Genomic DNA, 21,569 nt, shown 5'->3' with positions numbered 1-21,569 from the left:
TATACTTAACACTCACAATTCCACTGAGGTCAGTGGAAGCGAAGGGTCACCTGCCTACTCTTAAGGTCTTATATTTTTGAGTCCTTGAAGGCAACTGAACCGGAATTTACTATTTTACTGGTTGTTTACTAGCTTTACACTATATTCAATACATTTGATTTCATATTTTAATGGTATATAATTTGTTGTAAGTAGTAGTATGCAGATCATCAGAAATACATTTACTGCTCCCACTAAGTGCCTTTAGAAGTCATTAAAGCAGTTTTCTTTTATTTTGCCTTCAGCATCAAATATTTTATATAGCTAATACAACATCCAACTGGGAAAAGTTATATAAGAGTCACCCATTCTATAAGGACCATGTAATGTCACTGAATTCAATAATTCCTTATTGCACTCACGGATTTCACTGGATCAATGAATTCACTACCAACTTTTAAATGTATATTTAATAAACCTAAGTAAAATAGCCAACATTTTAAAAATTAGTCGTTTTTGAATTTAAGAAGTTACGGTGATAAACTCTGGATGATAAGCTCATCCAAATAAATCAAGTAGACAATCAAGTGTCCATTCAGGTATTTTGTTTAAAGTGTACTTATTCTGACACACAATTAATCTAAAAATCATTTTTGCAACTCTAAAGTCTTACCTTGCTCTGAAGGTGCATCAATTCTTTCGCAAATACACTGTCAATTGTGGCTGGCATCTGCTGATAGAGAGAGTTGGAAAGGTCTTTCTTAGCAGCTCCTTTATATTTCACCTAGAGGTGAAAAAGGTGACATAAAATGCAAAAATGAAGATACAGTAAACATAGTACTTATTTTTCCTAGTAAGTAAAATGGCATAGACCAGAACTGGAAAAATTTCATTAACTGCCACTAACTTTCTAGCAAAAACATCTTTGAATAATACTTTATAGGGATGTGCCTACTTCACAATGCAATGCAAAATATCTACTAATTCAATTCAATAATTTTAGTGGAAATACAAAATAAAATAAGCAAGGTAGTTTCTTCTATCCTTTCTCAGATCATTTCCAAATCTAAAAATTACTGTTCTTCTTTCTCTTTTCCAGAGTCCTGAACAATGTGAGCAACTAATAAGTAGCAGCAATTAAATGTAGCTAGAAAGGGGAGGAACACTGAAGTTTGCCTGTCTGCCATAATTTCTGTTTCATCTGTTCATATTACAGTCTCATTTTTAAATTACGTTTTATCTATCCTGTGTTTCCTCCAACATTCAGTACTGGCAGATCCTCACAAAGGGGTTTTACAGAAGATACCAGAACAATACCTCACCAGAACAATACCTCAAAATATGTGAGGCTTTTGCTTCAGATCTAAGTCTTCCAAGTTCATAAAACATAAAACTGCTGTGAAAGTAATCATAAATACCAAAAAATATGCTCAATTAAACTGTCTAATGTCACTTATTTACTGTGAAATACACAGTTCTTCATTAGAGGCTAATTACCCAAATGGATTATATGTATACATATCAATAATTTGCTGTAACATTTGATTCCGTTCCCCAAAACACAGGGCTCTTTTTCACTGCAGTGGATATGCTGTTAAGAATATCCGTGTCCAAGATTTGCAAATACAGGTGATGGGACACTAGAGGTCAGTAATTTACAAGATAAACCATCCATCACGCCTTCAGGTAATGCTGCAATAAACAGGCAGAGTGCTCAAAAGTGTGCTAATATCAATATATTTACAATATTTTACAAATAAAATTTACAATATTTTTATATCTCTAAATCTTTGATTAATGATTAGCAGCAGATTCTCTGGAATCCGACAGATTAGATAAACACTCTCTATGCATTTCTGTAGACTACAATAGTCTGTCTCTTATAAAGTGCAATTACATCAGATTTACTTCCCTTGGGACATGCCATTCCTCAGAAAACAGGAAGATAAATACAATAAAAGCGTTCATTAGATGCATTTATATTGAAAGCTACACAGCAAATTGATGTATATCAGAAAGAGAATTTAGTGTATATAAGTTATGTAACCTCAGACAGCGATACTGGGATTTTTTTATTATAATCATAAAAGTGGCAAAAAAATGAGGCACCAAAATTTTTATTTTTCAAGGGCCATAGAAACAGAAAAATCACTCAGAACTAGTGAATCCTAAACAAAGCTGCTGTCTCTCAGGTGAAACTTCTGCTGCTGTTCTTACCTATGGAAAACAATCAGAGATGCAATTCTACAGCACCTTGTACCTGGGACATGAAGAGCTGACAGTAAATGCTGCTCTGACACTTTGGAAGCTGCTGATCTTTCTTTGCCACCACAGTTGCATGTGTGTGTGTGCAGAGATATGCAGAGATGATAGATAGATAGATAGATAGATAGATAGATAGATAGATAGATAGATAGATAGACAGACAGATAGATAGACAGACAGATATGCAAGTAGTCAGGCAACCCACAGATGGCACTGACCTGATGGCTGCTGAAGGAGGACAGGGATGATAATATGGAAACATTTTCCTTGTCTCCTTCTGTTTGATATCAGGCTGTGAAATCTCCACAGCAGGGAAATTTTGCACAGGTGTAATTTGCAAACCTCATCACTGCAGAAAAAGTAACATTCCCTTCCTATTCCTCAGTTTATCCACACATAAAATGGGATAGCTAGGACTTGCTCAGAACCATTAATAAACTATCTTCAAATCCCAAAATAAAAGTGTCATGTAATTCAAAATTATTATTATTATTCACATTGCAGTATACACTAATTACAGCTTTTGAATTCACTTCAGTTTTAAACAGAATTATTATTTGAAATAAGCCATCTTTCCCCTGCTAAAAATCACAGTACTCAACTGAAAGAGTTTTTAGGAAGGATAAGAAGCCAGGAAAATTTTTCAGCCTTTTAGATCTTACCTCAGAAATAAAAGCACCAAGGCTTTTCACATGTTTTAGCTGCGGGGTGTCAGGTACAAATATGCACTTGCCTTTAGATTTTTTGAACTCTTCTTTATAGTGTATCTACAAAGAGGAGAAAAAGAAGTTTAATTGTTCTTAAAAACACACACACAGAAAAGCAAACATTGGCTTTTGGGGTTTTTTTTTAATTTCTACTTTATTTTATTCATGGATACTGTACTGGGACGGCTTGCAAATACCTCCGGCTGGATCAAATTAAACCAAAAAGGGAAGCTACGAGTTCTCACGCACATTACCAGGGCTATGTAAAAGTCACAGAACTCTTCAATAATACAGATGAAAAAGACAGGATTTCTCTACATCTAGAGCACATTTTCATGACTGTTGTAGTATCTCTAAAGAAAGAAGAATTGAATAATTGATCTCCTTAATCCTTGACCTCAAAGATAAAAATTGTTTAACTTCTAACACAGACCTAGCAAGCACAGAATCTGTATAACATCATCAAATGCCCCTTTATGAATCCAAGAATTACATTAATAAATTCAGGAGGCCACTGCCAAACTATTGCCTACAAAGCACCCAAGAGTCATGACTTCAAGTAATTACAGAATTTCTTTAAGACCAAGCAAATTTTAAATTGAGGCATTTTTTTAAATAGTATGCACATAGGAAACCATGAAAAAAAAAAGCCACCAGAACACTATGACATATCTGGGGAAAAAAAAAAAAAAAAAAAAAAAAACACCTTTTTTTTTAAGCAACCAACCTTTTTCTTACAATGAGGCAAGGTATAATAATCACATGGGCAGGTAAAATAATCACGAGTGCTACTAAAGTTAGAGTTATTGTTTTTTTAGTGAGACTGCAAGAAGGATAAAAGCTATGGACATGGTTAACATATAGGAACATTCATTATATACAAACTGCATGAAGAAAGATGGTGAATTATATTGAGATGGACTAAGTTTTAATGACAGACACTTTGCATGGATAGCCTTAGATGTTTTCAGTTACATTTCTTTCTTTGTACAGAGAATTGTTTAGATCAATGCAAATTGAATTATTTAGTACTAAGCTTTCATGGTTATTATCTGCTACCATTTCTCTAACCTCATTTTCACATTCTGCCTAACAGCAGCTCGAATTTATGCACACTAGACTTGCTGACAAGCACTGACAGAAGCAATATGATCTGCATCTGAGCATTACAGAACTATGCAGCCTTAATATCCTCTTTCTCTGAATCCTTAATGGATATCACAAGTTCTAGTGTACACTCCTCTACAGGGGCTTGGAAAACTTATGAGAAGGATGGCAGCTTACACAGAATCAGCTCCTGTGCTTTTTAAGGCAAAGTTTGTGTCTATTGAAAATGGATTAGATAATGCCAAAGTCACCTCAAATTCACAACTACTTTATCCTCACACAGGAAACAATTTTGTTTGATATAGAGCTCATTCAGATTTGGACTACTGGACGAATCTACACATCACTTCCAAATCATATCATCTGCTTTTGTGGATTAGTCTGTTCTCAAAGAAAACCTTCTGGTGAACAATGGGTGTAACATTACTGTGTCATGACTTCATTCACAAAGCCAATGGCTCATGTAACCTGTGTGTGACATCATACTCCCAAGTAATCACAGAGCAACAGACAAAAGAAGTCATTTTTATTATAAATATGAGCAGCCACTTACTGTCCAACCTGCACACATGCATTGGAAGTTTACAGAGCTGTCTACTGGGTGAGTTTGATGGCATTCCCAGTAGAAACTCCTGTAAAGCTGTGACTCTGGCAGAGGAGACAGAGTCTTGCTGCTCACAACTTAGATAAATCATCCACAGACATCTGAAAGCTGATCATAATTATATCCATTTTAATTGCAGAACAATAATTACATTCAAGAATCAAACAAAAGCTTCCTAAGGTAGCTCTTAATTGGGGGGAATGACAGAACATGACTAGAAGAAACAAAACTGTTCTGCTGTAGAAGCCATGCTTTCAAAAGAATTGAAAGCAATAAATGACTAATGCCACCTCCTTAATCCTTTATTATTCACATTTGTTACAGTACCCAAAGAAGCCACAAAATGCATACAGACTCAAATACAAAATTTCGAGAGAACATATTAAAAAATGTCTGATCAAATTCCAATCCAACAAACTCCATTCTGCTACAGTATTGTCCACATTGCTTGGAATCAGAAAGATGGAAATGAAACAGGACAACTATAATGAAGTCATGACACCTGCAGTTATAAAACATATTTAGTGTAAATGACGCAAGGAAGATGTTCAAAAGCTTGACTATGATCGAACACAATGAATGAATGGAATGAACATGCAGAGAAGTTAATATTCCTCTTCAAAGTATGTAATTAAAAATTCAGATGTCTTAAATATTGAATAGGAAATTTTGCCTGCAAGTGGCTTACCCCTCACCACAAAATACGCTGTTTAGGTTGAGCAGACCTGGTAAGCCTTGTGAAAAAACAAATAGGAAATATTTGCAAATGATGGCCTGGAGCAACTGCTCTTTCAATATACTTCTGAAGCTCAATAGCTCACTAAAGACCCAATTTTTCACAGTTCTCTCCAGATCCTTTTCTTCTTCCTGACTCATCATAAAACTAACTCTGACCACAGCACAACTATCCAGTAAAGTGGATTAAAATTCCTAGACAACCATCAAAACATCAAGTTTCAAGCTGCACTTTTTTTCTTAATGGATATTATATGGTAAGATCAACTTTATAAAACAAAGGCATCCAATCTTTAAGCCAAAGCTTCCTGATTCACCAAGAAAATTCATCTCACCCATGGCCTGTTTCACCAGCCTTTTTCAGGGGGAAAAACAGAAGGGAAACTGTGGGCTAAAGGAAAGACTCCAATGGAAACAGCATAATCCAAGCAGTCACCATTCCTTTCATTCAGGAACACATGCTCATCCAACTTTAATATGAATATACACAAAAGCTATTTTTAATAATCTTAACATCAATGGTGTAACCATGTGAACAGTCATCCTGCCAAGCTCCACCGTGGAACTGTCATATCTGAAATTTTTGTTTAGAAAAACAACAAGAATGCCTGAACCTTCTTATCTAGCTTTTCTGCTAGAACAAAAGGCAACTTCCTTCCACTAAGTATTCACTTTCCAAACCTACATTTCTGAACTTATAATCTCTTACAAGACTAAAGACTGTGTCAGACCACAGATCCATCTAATGCAGAATCATTTCTCCGTGGCCATAGGAATCTAGAGTAAAGCAAGAGAAAATGGCAGGCATATAGTATTAATATTAAAATACATAATATATTAATAATCTCCAGGAATTTCAAACTCAAGGTCCTCTTGAGTTAGAGTCTGTGACTAGTTTTGGTGAGTCCAGGAGAACAGCTGCACCCAGAATTAAGTAGTCAAAATCCCGTTAGTTTGGCACAGTGTTTCCACTATTGGCTCTAGGTATTTTTGGACTTTTCTTTACAACAGAGACATCCTCAAGCAAAGTTGGACTCTGTGCAAGGACAGATGAATAGCAAGCAGTACTATATTTTCCTTTAGAGGAAAAGAAGTTTTGGTACCACTCATTACCACAATTCAGCAGAATCTTCAGAAGGCAGTGTCTGACATTCTACCAAAAAGGATTATGATCGTTTGGTCAATTACCTTCTATAATTGTTCCCATCTTTGCTTATAACGGGACTGACAACATCCTACCACATAATCAAAACAAAGAAGAGAATGAAAATACGCTACAAGCAAATGGACGAGCTGGATTTCAATGTGGAAGAGAAAAGGCCTGGAGAGTAAGGCAATTCATATAAATCAAACACACATGACAGTTTTGAAAACATCTGTGGAATAAAATTTCATAATAGAGGGAGATTAAATGGAACGACTGTCAAGAGAAACAATCCAGGGGATATCACAGCCTCCGAACAAACATCTGCCAGCCTCAAATGAAACTGGGGATTTTCTCAAGAACGGGAGCACATAAACACTTCACAGATTCCCCTACACACAGCTCAAGACTGGCAACTCAGATTCACCAAGGACTGCCAGTGTAACACTTTTTCAAAACCATACTGCCAAATTAAAGTCAGCCCTCAAAGAATGCAGGGCAAGCATAATACAACCCCAGTATCTCAGGCATGTGCACTCCCGGCTCTGCATTCTGACGAAGGAGATGTGCTGACAGCTCCCCCATCAGAAAAGGACAAACACCCAGTCTCGTGGCCAGCAAGGACACAGGCTGCTCCCCCAAGGTCATCTGCAGGCCAAACTGAAAGCACTGTAAAACCACAGTACAAATAAAATATACAAATGTACACCAATCATAAATCCAAACAAATAGTAATATGTGGAAAGGTTCATGCTAAAAAGAAGAAGAACTATATTAGAAGTTCTGAACATCAACAAGTCTAAAAATTGAAAGTAAGAATGCAAACTCCTTGCAATTTATTGGTCTCCACAATGAAATGTGCAAGGTGAGGAATTTATACTCAGGTACAAAGGACTTGACTGGTCATAAGAAATTCCATTATAGCAAAAAATTCTGCGAAACAAAATTCATATTCTATGCATATTCCATTCAAGCCAATGAAGAAAAACCTACTGATTTCATCAGAGGCTGAATAAAGCACCAAAGCTGGATGTTATTTTTAAACAAAGAGCCTCTTTTTTGAAATTATTGGTCTGGACCATTATATATTGTTCTTGCTTTGAAAGCATTAATAACACTTTGCCATTATGCCTGACATATCTCAAGAAAAATCTAACACACTTGCAGGCTAAATGCATCACAAGTTTTCAGCAAATGCCCATATCCCTGAACCATTATAAGCAGTAGAAGCCTGGCTTGACTTAGCTATTCACCTTAGCTCTCAAGTCCCTGCAGAAAATCCAAGAAAATACAGCCCCTCCATTTATCCACTAATTAAGAGCCACAGCCAACATTACTCCTAATGGGTATACAGCAGAGTAATAATTCCTTTTCGGTTAAAGAAAGATTTCTTCAGCATTTTTCAAGAAGTTTTTTCCTTTAAGAAGAGTGACCATGTTTAGAAAGAAGCTGCATGAATGCAATAAATATATATTGGGTCATATAACTACTTCAGGTCCATTTTCATTTTGCCTTTACAAGAATTGACAGGCACTTAACACACCATATGCCCTTTTTTCCCAAAGAAAGCACATATATATCTATCAGTAAAAATATTACTAATCTCTACTGCTTCCTAAAGTAGGTTGAGTTTATAAAGGAGTCATCTTGATAGCTTCTCTTAAGGATATATTCCATTTTCAGCACTCCTTCTGTGAAAACTGAAGTAGGAGGTGTATGGACAAGAGGAAAGAGGAAACTTTGACCTTGTCAAGTCACACTTTCAAACCAGCACTGTAACACTTTTCACATTCCAGATACTGGTCTTCTAAGTTAACTATTCTTTTCTGATACACAATCCCTGAAAATTTATACCTAAAATGTAGATTCTGTATTTTCCATTCCCATTAAATCAACAACCCAAACCTAAATATCATATTGCAACATGAACCAGACACCATTTTTTGGTTTCTTTAGAACATTTGTTGAAGCAAGTCATTCTCTCCTCAGAATGGTCTCTTCTCCTGCCAGCCAGCTTTCTCACAGGAGAAATATCATTCCTTACACCCAGGTGCCCATGAAGGGACAAAGTTACTTTTCTCGATACACTATCCCAGAGAGAAACAAAAATAAATTTCCATCAAGGTAAATCTGATCCTGTTACATTGAAGCAATCAGATCTACTCCAATTTAAAATGTCTGGGACCTGATTTATGATGTTTAAATAATGTTTATATAACTGATCCACAGTTTTAAAAATCTATAGTAGCTAAATCAAGAATTAGCAAGCTAAATATTTTTAAAATATAATCTAGCATTTGAGTGGATTTGTCCTATAACCATAGTCAATAACAATGTGCTGAGCAGTTTTGGACATCTATCAGGACAAACAAAAGAAAACTTTAAAAATTTATCTTTTATTTTTAACTTCCCTCCTTACAGCTATGTATACTAGAACTCAGTTTTGTTCAAACCAATTAAACTGCATAGGATTAGGCTACAACCATAAAAAATACATTTTCCTGATGAAAGCAGCCAAGGTGTTCTCCTGGCAGACATCCTCTGCCTTAGACACGCATTTTAAAACACCCCTTTCTAGGGCCTGTGCTTTGAACCATCTAAACGAGCTCTGAAAAGCTCATTCTTCTGTGGCTGATAATTTACAGTACTAGAGTAATCGGAACTTTTCTATTATTTTGTGGGCTTTTATTATTTGAGCCTTGGATGGGCACATGCTAAACTGTACATATTTGAGAAAATATGTATCATAAATATAAATGCATTTGAAAGAAGAAATGCAAATATGAGAGTGCAAATAGCCGCCATCACTTACATCACTTATTAATTCACTGCATTTTCGGGCCAGTTCCATATTTCTGTCCTCAATAACAGGCTTGAGAAACATCTGAAAGAGGAAGGTAATCATTACAGGTTTATTGTCCTAAAGAGGAAAAATAGAAGGAAATAAGTACTTTGCAAAACTGTTGGGGTTTAACTCACCTTTTCTTCTTCCCAATCCCCATTTTCATCCTCCCTGAGATCCTGAATGGCAGACACTCGCATTTTAATATTTTGCAGGAAACAATGAAAACTCTTAAAAGGTTCAGTGCTGCAGGAAACAGCTCAGACCCTCCAGCATGCCTGGAATCAATGCTCCATTTGTGTCCTCCACTGCACTTAACCCTACCACGGCTCCTTCCTTATTTAGGCAGCACTTGACAGTCTTTATCTGAACAATTCAGAGTGAGTGAACTGAAAGGCACTGCAGATGGCCTTGCTGGCTACCACTCACAGCAGAGATAATGCTTTCTTACTGATAAAATATAATTAAATGACCTATCCCCAGCAACTATTTTTAAAATTACTACAAACACAATTAAAATACTCTGATGCAGTTAATTTGTAACATAAGTAATTTAGTAAAATTAACAGATTAAAAGGGGAACATTAACAGATTAAACATTAAAATTAACAGATTAAAAGGGGAACTTTATGGCAAAACTACCCAATTGTAAGATTCAAGGCATCAGGGACTCCAAAATCAGCTATCACAAAACTTTATTTTACTGTCCCAATAATAACGCTTCAAGTTTTAAAAAAGCACACTATTCTCATCTTCCAGTAGATGTGCTATTATATTTTTTCAGAATTACTTCTTTTCCACAAAGCTTATAGAATTCTTTAAATGTTTTGCATAATCATGCCAGCTGCAGGTTAAACCTGTGCATGCATAGATACAGACAAGTCTGTACTGCAAGTATACACGGCTATTTACTCACACAAACATTTATGTTCCTTCACTGTTACAAACTGTCATGATCTGTAGTCTAAAAACCAACCTTTTTCAGTATGAAGTCACTGACTCCAGCTGCAATGAAACTGAAAGATATCCTGATGTTCATGGGTGTAGTGTCAGTGTTTACTTCTGTAAAAAAAGAAAGAAGGTATTACAAGACCAATTGGAGAAACCAGAATTTTAATATAATTTTTCTTTCTGAACTGTATCTTGTACATTTCTCATTTTGTAGAGGTCATGATTTTGAAATTCATCTAGCAAAGTCATTCACCACTATGCAGCTTTGCAATCAGAAAAAGATACAAGGAATGCATGCTCTTAAAAACAACTCTTTAAAGAATTTTAAGTATGTGTGCCCACACATAATGTCCAGAGTTTATTTAAGAACACATATTTCCTTAGAAAAAGAAACATTTCAAAGATGAAAAAAACACAGCATATGTTTTAAAGTTTAAAATTTTGAAAATTTAGGATTAAAAACAAATGCAGAACTGCTTTCATCCTAAACCAAAAGAGAGAACTCTTTATACATTAATAGTACAGAAAGCTTCAAGACTTTCCATTCCACTCTCAAATGTAAGTTCCTAAATTTCAGGTTTGAACCTTTAGCATTGCTAAAGTTCCAATTTAAACCTAGAAGCCCAGTTTGTATAAGTGAGAATTACCTGTGATATACGTTGACTGCTTTTGGAGTTGACGATGCTTCATCCTGGTGGAAACAAATGGTTTAGTCTTATGAGTATTCAAAGTAACAGGTCTTTTTTGAAGATTATGACTACAGCAAATATATTCCTAAACAAGAGACTAATACATGATTTTAAGGACCACACAGTAAGGAGACAGAGTACCTACAAAAGTGTCAGACAGAAATGCAGCACTAAAGCTTCACTTTGGGATTTTTCTGACAATATTGCCAATATTATATGCTTTCAGTGCAGTTAACAAAACACAACTCCACACTTTTCCTTCCTACAATTACTAATTTTTTTTAAGTGGAGATATTGAAAAATATTTAAGAACATACAGAAAATTATTAGTAGCTGCAAGCTTGTTGAACTTTGTTGAACTAGGGAAATCTTCCACTATTTTTTGCACTGGAAAGCACATGCTGTCAAAATTACAAAAAAGCTGTTTGTGTTTTGGGGCAAAAAGGAAGTGTTTGGCTTTTTAACATGCTTTTAACATTATATCTGGTGGCTTTTCAGCAGCTGGACAGACCAGAAGTTATGTATTCATTCTGGTCTTCCTGCAATGGCTTCTGCATAATCAAAATCCACAAGATCACTTTTGGTCAGCTGTGAAGTGATCAGGCAGTTGGACTACACAGTCACTGCAAGCCCCTTCCAACAAAATTATTCTATTCCATTCCACTCTTTTTTATCCTACTATCTGTAACAGCTTTGATACAATTCATTTTTCCTCATTTTTGCATGATCAGGGTCAGGCAGAATCAAGCATTCAAATACCCTGTGAACCATGTAATTCCATAATACAAGCAATAGACAGATACTATAACTCAACTTAAAGAAAAATATATTATGCACAAAGGAATAAGGGAAAAAAATCACAACTGACCATACAAGTTATTCACATAAGAGATGCAGCAAGGTACTCTATGACACAGAAACCTATCCCACTTTTTTCACTCTCCTCAAAACACTGAATACTATCAGAAAACATTCACTGTTCAATAAAGCAATCCTGCAAATTTAATATATCCAGATATAACCCAGGGAAGAATTTGTTAGGACCATTTAAGAGTTGCATGGGTTAGAAGTGCACTGTGACTTAATTAGCAGCCTGCAAGTCAAGAAGAATCATAGAAAGGCTTGGGAGAGAAGGGACTTTAAAGATAATCCAGTTCCAACCCCCCTGCCATGGGCCAAGGTGCCACCCACTTGATCAGACTGCTCAGGGCCTTGTCCAACTGGCCTTGTTCAAGTGCCCAGGCATGGGAAAGAAGCTTTAGTTACTTCTATAGGAAGCAATAAATTATCTAGAATCAGCAGGAATGTTTGGCATTACAAATGTGCATGCGCATTTCCAATATTTCTAAAATTACTACAAAAATACTAAATTTAATCTGAATAAAGACCTAGTTAAAATATGAGCTTTTACATCCGAACTATGTTGTAGTAAAGATTACTTTTCACCTACAAAACCTGCAATTTTACCAAAACCTTCGAACTGACCCTTCTTAATCATTTTCCACTATATATAATGTAATGATCCATAATCTTATGTTCTGGCATGAAGCAACACAGATTAAGCAAAATCCAATTGTACAGAATTTTAAGAAAACACTGTAATGGAGTGCTAAGCTGTGTATCCACTATACTTATATGCACACAGGGCATGGCAAAATTAGAATTTCTTATTGCTTTACAGATACCTTAAAATGTGTACAAATGGATTCTTCAGGGAAGCACCCAACATGAACTAATTCAGATTCTGTAATAAAATCCTGTGTAGCTCCACATTTCTATTTCCACACACCTACAAGGACATTTCACAACTTAGTTCAAATTTAGCCTATATTGTTTACAGAAGCATTGTACCTGCAATACACAACCTTTGCTTATGCTATGAAAGGAGACATTTTGGTGTCCCAACACTTAGAGCCATCATTCCATGTGTCAGTGTACTATTTCTTGTCACAGAGCATCACTCAAGTACTTGATGTAAACACATATCCGCTGAGGAGGCAGAAGAGGAAGAAACATGGGACATAAGTGAGCCCAAATCCCCCTAAGTAAGAGCTGGGCCAGAGTGTGAATAGTTAAGGTGCACAGCTGGGTAGATTTCCCACTTTGATCACACATAGTTGAGTCCACATCTGGCCAGAGCCCCACCATCTCCCTGTCCCTTTATCAGTCTTTCAAGAAATACATTTGGGAATTTTTGGCCCGCAAAGTTAAAAGGCTTCATCTCATTTTGGCCCTGATACACATAACAACCCAGCAATGATTCTCAGTTGTGTCCCTGAACAAGCAATACCTCTGGACCTTCTTGGCATCATCCCTAAAAGCCTTCTGATATACTCAATATCTATATGTACTGCTGGGCTGAAAGGATTAGTCTTCACAGAACAGCAGAACCCAAGTTTGTCCTGGTAAAGATACCAGAAACCTCACAAAGTCAAACTTATTAAATGCAGAGCTCCTCATGGGGTATATGAACATAAGCTGCAAATTAAGGACTAAAGTATTTCAGCTGGAAATCTGCACAGCACTATACTGAGATGTATATACATTATTAATATAGTCTTTTCAATTCTGGACTGAAAACCTAACAAAATAAGAGGTAAGGGTATGATGTTTCCAGTCAGTTAAAAATCAACCCACAGACATCCCTGAAATTAAAATGTTATTTTCTGCTCTTACTGGACACACGCAGACATCACCAAAATAGCTACAATTAATTCAACATAATACAGATGGTGGTGTCTTTTTAAAAAGCACACAAGCCATTTTCAAGTGCTGAGATTCAATCACTTCTCAATTCTAGAAATACTCAGACTGGAAGTTCCTAGCAGCCCTGCATAAGGAAGTTCATAGTTAGGCTATCAGCACCACAATCACAAACAGAAAAATGCAAGGAATCCCAGCCTGCCAGCTTTAGCCTCCCTGAACATGAAATACCAATTCACACTAACTAGAGAAATTCAAGAGATTACTCTATTTAGAGAAAAAACTTACCCATGGGTTTGTATCTGTCAGATCATTACCACTGCACTCATCATTAGCACTTCAGAACCTGCAAATACCTCATGGCTCTAAGTTAGGATTTTCATTCAATGAAAGTTATTTTATTCAATGTTTTGGTAAAGCAGAGAGTAGCAATTATATTTCTAAGGACAAATACAAATGAGATGTTAGAATTCTGATTTCTGAATTCCAGAAATCCTAATGAATTTTCAATGTCTAATAGATACAGAAACAGACTTGTAAACTGACACTCTCAGACATTGTCTAGCCTAACTGGATTTTGATGTCAGAGTATTTCAGATGTCTGTATGGTACACAATTAGTTTCATATAATAATACCCAATCTAATCTAGATACCAGTAGCTATGTAACCTGAGTTAATAAACTCTCCCACACAACTCATTGTCCTGAGAAGTGAACTCATTCAGAAGGGATAGTATGTATCAGGGCACAGGACTGTGCCATACAGATATAGCCTTACCTGTGATGAAGAACAACACACTACAATAAACAAAAATAAGCTATTAAAATTACCCCAAAACCTCCACTTCATTTTTCTACCAATATTTGCAATTGCTTACTATGTTTACACAATATTTTTTAAGCCTCGAAACATTATTTTCTACATTGGATACACAGTTCTATCTATATTTTCCTAGTTTTTCATTTGTCAAGAAATTAAATCCTCAACAATGAAGGAATCTGATGTTTCCACTCCCTCAAAATTTTCAGTTTAACCAGAAGCCTAAAAACCTATCCCTCCTACAGCTCCTTTTGCAAGCTGATGGATCAGAGCTGAGGTGCCACATTTGACTGCACTGCAACTGCTCCATCCACCCCAGCTGACTGCTGCGGCATTTCCCTTTCTTGTCACAAAGCCCCGGTCCCCTTACTCAAGGGTTCACCTGGGTGTGGCAGTCCACCAGAGCTAACAGCTCTGGGGCATAGCAGATGAGCTCTTCAGCACTCCCAACTCCATTACAACAATGAATAGTCAGGATATTTTTTCCTATTACCCACAGAACGCGGAGCCCCAACGCTGGCATGCGCTGAACGCACCCACAGCTGGTGCCCTGTAACCAGGGTGGGGGGCAATACACATCCCACTTTCTTCCCTCTGCTCTGCAACTTATGACTCAGATTTCATAAGGCTATTCTACAGAAGATGGCTAAAAAACAAACTCATCAGCTGACTGGGTTACTGTGTGAGGTATCCATAAATGCAAAATCGCATTCAGCAGAAGAGGGAGTTACAGCTTTTCTCTTAATGCAGAAAATTTGGATAAAATATCAAAGCTCTCTGTTCACAAAACTTCCATTTTATCCAAAATTAAATCATTTGAAAGAAAGATACAGGAATATATGAAGTCTGGAAATTCTATTTTTCTACAAATCCCAGCTAAAATCATTTATGATTAGGTGAAAGGTATGAAGCCAGTAATAAACGAGTTCTATTTTGCCTCAATAAATCCTAAAAAGCTAAGTATATCTCCTCATAGGACTATACATTCATATACAGCTTACTGTAATCTGAAATAATAGAAAATATGCATTTATTTTATATACAGATTCTTAGTTCTTAGTCATATCGATTGGGCATTTTCGCTAGCCAGGATTTTTTCTCGTGGCATTTCACTGAATTCAACTGCCTGAACTGACAGAATCTCCCAGAGCAGGAAGAGAAAAAGTATACATTTCCTAGCAATTTAACTTTCAACCTATAACCCTTACTTACTTAATGAAAGCATTTTTTAGAACCTAAAGCCACGGTGTTATTTGTATTTGAGTTTTTTCTTCTTCATATTTCTGTACTTGTATTTTAGTAGTCCTGACTGTAACTCTCTGAACAGAACAATACCAACATCATAAGTAAGATACATCTTTTAAAAAACCTTTACAACTTTACTATTCTTGAATACTTCATGTTACTGTGATTCTCAGATAAGTTAAATTTGCATCTAATTGCTACAGACAGCTTACTCCAGCACAAAACTTATATTCTTCATTGACAGTTATTTAAAATAATAGCCTTAAAATTTCAGAAGAGTGTTCAGAGAAATCCCCAAAAGATGAAACCAGACAGGCCAGGATGAGAAAAGAAATTTAATTAATACTTTTGAGGTAATGAAAGTCACTTGTTCAATGATGAAAAATGTATTTAAGTAACTTCATTTTTTTAAAAAGATAAGTAATTTCAAGTCATAAATAATTGATGCAGAAGCTATATTTTGAAGTAACTCCAGACACTAGAAGACAAAATAAACCTTTACTTCTGCAAAAGATACAACACTTTTATTGTGCTTAAAATTACCGATTCTTAAATCTCATTTGGAAGGAAAAAAACAAAAATTCCTTTTTTTTCCCTACTTTGTGAATTGTGCCCATCATAAGATTTTAAGAGAAAAACAAGTTACCCATACTTTGTGTCCAGGAGCACTTAAATTTGGATTTTCCAGTCAAGCTTCTTTCAGTCTAGTGTTCCATGCATGATAGGTTAAGACAATGACATACAAGAGGTTTACTATGAATTTAGCACTGTATTCAAAAACAAAGCACATAATACATAAAATCCACATTCAGAAAAGATCCAAAGTTTTCAAGACAGAGTTCATAATGACTGATGGATAGCTCATTCTTCCCAAAGAAGCTGCTATCAAAATAGTCTACTTTAATAGAGGGAATATTAATTTTTAAGTGCTTATAATAGGCTACAATGGATTAGGAAATAAAACTGTTAATAACCCTGTATTGAAAAGAACCTTTTCACAGAGAACCCTGTACTATGGGTCTCTGGACAGCCTAATCCTGTAATTGTATTCATGGCTGCAATTGAGAGAGCAACTTACAAGTACCTAAGCATTGACTACAGTGTTGAAGAAAATACACTAAAAATACAATAGCTGGCAATTTTAAGTCACAGGAATGTTAGATCCTATGTACAGTCTGTTTAACAATGATATACACAAGTCTCCATGACAACAGTGACAAGATTATAAAAACATCTTCCATAATTCCCTGAAAAATACTTTTCTGCTTATATCACTGATGAAGTGGCAAGTACCTAATTTAGAAATGTCAACTTGCATTTAGTAACGTATTTTTATATTCAATGAAATGCAGATCATAATTTTAAAGGATTTAATTAAATATCTGAACCACATTATAATTATTTGTTACCTGATTTTTTAGTCTTTTAAGACAAGTTACATCAAAATTATCTTTTACTTTAGTCATGGTCTATAGTTTAGCTGCAAAATTTCAGCTTAAAAATTTTTTACTGTTGGGAAAATCTCTTTTGTATGGAATCAAATAAAAGTTGATCTAGCACCTTCCAAACAAACATTGAAGATTTTAGGAGAAGAATGTCTTATTTCTAAATTGTGTTAATTTTGTTCCCGTATTCACAAAAAAAAAAAAATTACATAAAGCAATTACATTTTATCAGTTACTTAATTTGCTTTCACATTAGAGCATTATCTTACTTCTAATCTGGATGGTTTTCTTGAAACCAGTAGTGGACATAAAACTGGAATTTCTTGCCTCAGTTAACTTTTTAGGCGCTCCTGTGACCTGGTTACTCTTGAACCAACTAATTCCAGTGACAGTGGAATCTAAACTTGGGAGTTATCTCAACACAGGTACTTCTAGGTGAACATGCTTCTTAATCTATTATGAACATTCATAGTATTTATTAAAATGTCAGTTCTCATATTTTACTATAGGAAAAAATAATTTCTATAAATAAATAATGAAAATATAACCCTAAGATGCTCTTCACATAACACAGTATATCTAAGTTACCACTTTAAAAAAGCACACTGAACTACAATTTTTCAAATCAAAGAACGCTAATGCCTGCACTATGTGAAACTCCACAGTAAGCACCTCCTGAGAGGAGAAAAGCAAAAGAAATTATATAGCAATGTTTTGTACACTACAAATTATCCAGATTTGATCACTTGCTGCTATTAATAATATTAAAGAGCAATAAATACTTTTAACTCATGCAGTTTCCTGTGGATAAGATTTAAAGAATTTTATAAATAGAGGGATAAAGCTTTTGATTGAATATACAGACACAGAGTAGACCAAGTTCTCTCCTTATCCTCAGGCATTGGAAGACTAGGCTGGAGTCAGGCCTAAGTAAGAACAGCCAGGGATAAGTAAGCCTGACCAAAAAACCTGCTCCTGATCATGCTGCTGATTCATGGCCAATTGACAATCATAGTACGAACAGAGGTCTGAGAGGTGCAGCAGATTTGATTTGGGGAACAAACTATCTCAAGTCTCCTCTGAACATCTGGAATTTTGTGAAGAGGATAAATAGCTACCAGAGTGGGCTGCTCCCTGCTATATACCTGAAGATATATGATGATTCCATCATTCTGTTTTACAAGGTGGAGAACAGGAAGCCATGAAGCAAAGCAGCATCTCCACAGTAAGAAGGGAAGCCTGCAATCAATCAAGACTTCTTGACTCCTACCCTACAGTTTCAATGCTGATACCATAGAGCTTCTCAACAGGATTTTTCCTGGCTCTTTTTCAGTGATATTTCTCTTAAGTCATTTCCAGCATAAATTAACTCTTAACTTAAAATACTGTACTCACAGTGTTGAAGATTGGGGGAATTTTATAGAATATCTTGCTATTTGTTATGTAAAATCTATTGTTAATATAGCCTAAAAAATAAGAAAGGGAAAAGTGGGAGGAGATCAGAACACAGAGCAGCTCTTTAATTCAGGACCTTAAACTAAATTACAATTAGTAAGTGACTGGGTTTAAGTGCAGAATAGAGTTAGAATAACATCGTAGTTACTTGTTATGCAAATTAATTTCAATGTCAGTTCAGCTATCAGGAGTAACTATTCAGCATGAAAAAAACAAGACAACCTTGCTGAAATTTTGCATATAGAAAGAGAGAGAGAAAATACCATGTCCTTTCCTGGTCATCTGATGTCTAAATTAAAGTTATATGAAGATGTTTTTATGTTGAATTCAAAAGAATGGGTGATATTAAAAAGTTATTTTCATGGCTAGTTAGGTACATTTCTATTTAAATTTTTGTAAATATTTATTCTTTTTTTTACATACAAAAACCATCACCAGAGAATTAAATTATGTCAGGGCCTAAGGCCTAGCTTTGAAGAGCTTTTAGTCTTTTTATCTCTTTGAGGATCTCATGGGAAGCCTAAGCCTGCTTTCAGCACAAAAACCTCCAAAGCCTGAGGCTGCCTCTGGAAGAATTATACTTGCCTTAAGGTCTGTAGTAAATGTATTTTGGCAGCTTTACACTACAGCTAAAGAAATTTCCCAATCTCATCAGAAAAGTGTACGCAATAATGATAATCTGTAATACAAAACTGCAAGCCCCGGGGGCGGTAAGTGCCTAACCTGACATCCAGGGACGCTGCTCTGCAGCCCCAGAAGTAACGGCGCATTTCACTTCCTTCCAACAATTTTAAACATCTCTTTGCAAGAGGAAGATGCAGCTATAATATGCTCCATGTAGACATTCAAAATACATCAGACTCAGCTCCTGCAAGCTTATATTTAAATCCTAGGATATTAACATCCAGTAGTGCACAGTACTTGACTAATGCTACCCACAGGGATTTTTTAAGATGTCAGAAATTTCTACAGCTAAAAATCAAGCTGAGGTAAAAAATTAGTATCAGGGCACAAGTCATGCTAATCTTTGTTGGCTGAAAAGCTAATAATGAGTTTAATCTCATTGTTTCACCATCATTAAACACACAAACAGCCTTAGGAGCAGCAGACAGAACTGAGACAGCCAGCCCTTAGTGTGTGATCACCACAGGAGACTCTTCTCTGGCCCATGAACCCTCTGTTCTTGACTACACCAGGGTACACAGCTTCAGCAAAATGCCCTTCAGTTCCATATCAGGACTTCTAAAATGATGGACTGGTGGGCCAGACCCAGCAGCTTTTCTCAACATTATTTGGTAATATCATCATAATATCAAGGCAGACGGAGATAGCATATCAGACTAGCAGCATTTAAAGTCTAATGACAAGATTAAAATCTAAAAAGTGTATGCTAAATGCTCACTAACTTTGATAACTTTGTTAAAAATACAAGTTTTACTTTTTGAAATTAAAGTTTTATATTGTTGTCATTCACTTTCAAAAAGGCCAATAAATTGCCAGACATTAAATTGCTAAAAATCTTAAAACAGAGAATAAATAGTCTCTCATCTTGAGACAAACAAAATATTAGGATTTAACTTCATAAACTGCAATTAGATTTTTCTTTGAGGGCCTGCTTCTATCTGCATCTTAACTGCAAATTGTTATCTTTATCCCAGCTTAACTTAATAGATGTACAGATACAAGTTAGGCAAGCAGATAGATTTTGTTCATATCTAGAAATCAAGGTGAACTCCTCCGACTTAATCACTTTTGTTACATAAAAGTCTATCAGTCTCTGCTACTTTACTTTCAGTGGAAAAGCAGTGAACTTCCATTGTTACATCTGGTTTAAAATTATTTTCAAACAATGTAGGAGTATGGACATTCCTCATGGATTTTCTGTCCATTAAATTATAATTCATTCTGCTGAAGAGTCAGATTAATGATATTTTTATTCACTAGTCATTCCTTGTATTCTAGCCACAAAAGAAAAGAGTGTTTAAAAATAAGTATGTTCTATGTTCTATAAAAAACAACAGTTTTCTTCCAGTGTAGATAGTCATTATCTTTCCATCAATAAGGACAACACAACTAATCCCTAAGGGTCCAGTTCTACCAAACCAGAATTACATTTAACAGCAAATATGTGAGAAATTCTCTGCCATACACAATTCTCATGTGGGAAACTGGCAGAATCCATAAATAGTAGAAAATATCACAGGGTCTCAGCACTCACCAGATAGCTATTTAACATTAAGCAATGTAAAACAGCATAATTGGCATCTGCATTAATATTATGTTTGAAGGAACAACAGCCTAGTTGCTTTCTCTTTTTCCAGATCTGTATTTTAGTCAAAAGTATGAACATTTACTTGCACAATGCAAAGATATGCCTAAAATTACAGTTTAGCACATATTTTTCACTCAGTTTAACACCACCTGACTTCTTTTACAGACTATGATGAATTGAAGTTTACTACTTTCAATAATTCATTACAAAATAATCTTATTTATGAAAAACATATCTCTTTATTAACATGTCCATTTCATGCAAGCCCTAACACAACTCACTCACAGATGAAAAAGCTTATATGTATTGATTGCCAATGCAATCATTATAGGTACTCTAGAGTTAAAAACTAGTTTGCTTGGAGCTGGGAAGAACTTGGAAAACAGGCTAAATTTAGCAGAGTTTTAAAACAATCTGGTATAAATAGAATATCAGATCATTAGGCAAATTTCAGTCTAGAACTAAAATCCAGGCTTCCTTCTTTTACAAGATGTGCTATCCACAGTACAGTTTAGTTTATTGCACTCTGAGTTGCAGATTGTACTCTGCCAAAAAAGTTAATTTACTCATTGGTATGGAAAAAATATATCCATATATTCTCTAGCC

The 21,569-nt window shown here is 35.4% G+C and overlaps 1 protein-coding gene across 1 annotated transcript in view; it reads right to left on the bottom strand.

Annotated features, from left to right (window-relative positions):
• NEBL (nebulette) overlaps positions 1-21,569 on the bottom strand; it is a 251,267-nt gene that overhangs the window by 80,800 nt on the left and 148,898 nt on the right. The window contains 6 exon segments of the mRNA XM_072925465.1: positions 653-763; positions 2,907-3,011; positions 9,354-9,461; positions 10,360-10,435; positions 10,437-10,445; positions 10,982-11,025. Coding sequence (XP_072781566.1) covers positions 653-763; positions 2,907-3,011; positions 9,354-9,461; positions 10,360-10,435; positions 10,437-10,445; positions 10,982-11,025 — 453 coding nt within the window.

Source organism: Taeniopygia guttata, chromosome 2 (genome assembly GCF_048771995.1).
Source record: "Taeniopygia guttata chromosome 2, bTaeGut7.mat, whole genome shotgun sequence".
Classification (NCBI taxonomy): Eukaryota; Metazoa; Chordata; class Aves; order Passeriformes; family Estrildidae; genus Taeniopygia; species Taeniopygia guttata.
Note: the sequence above shows the minus strand (reverse complement) of the source record. Positions and strands in the feature narration are given on the sequence as shown.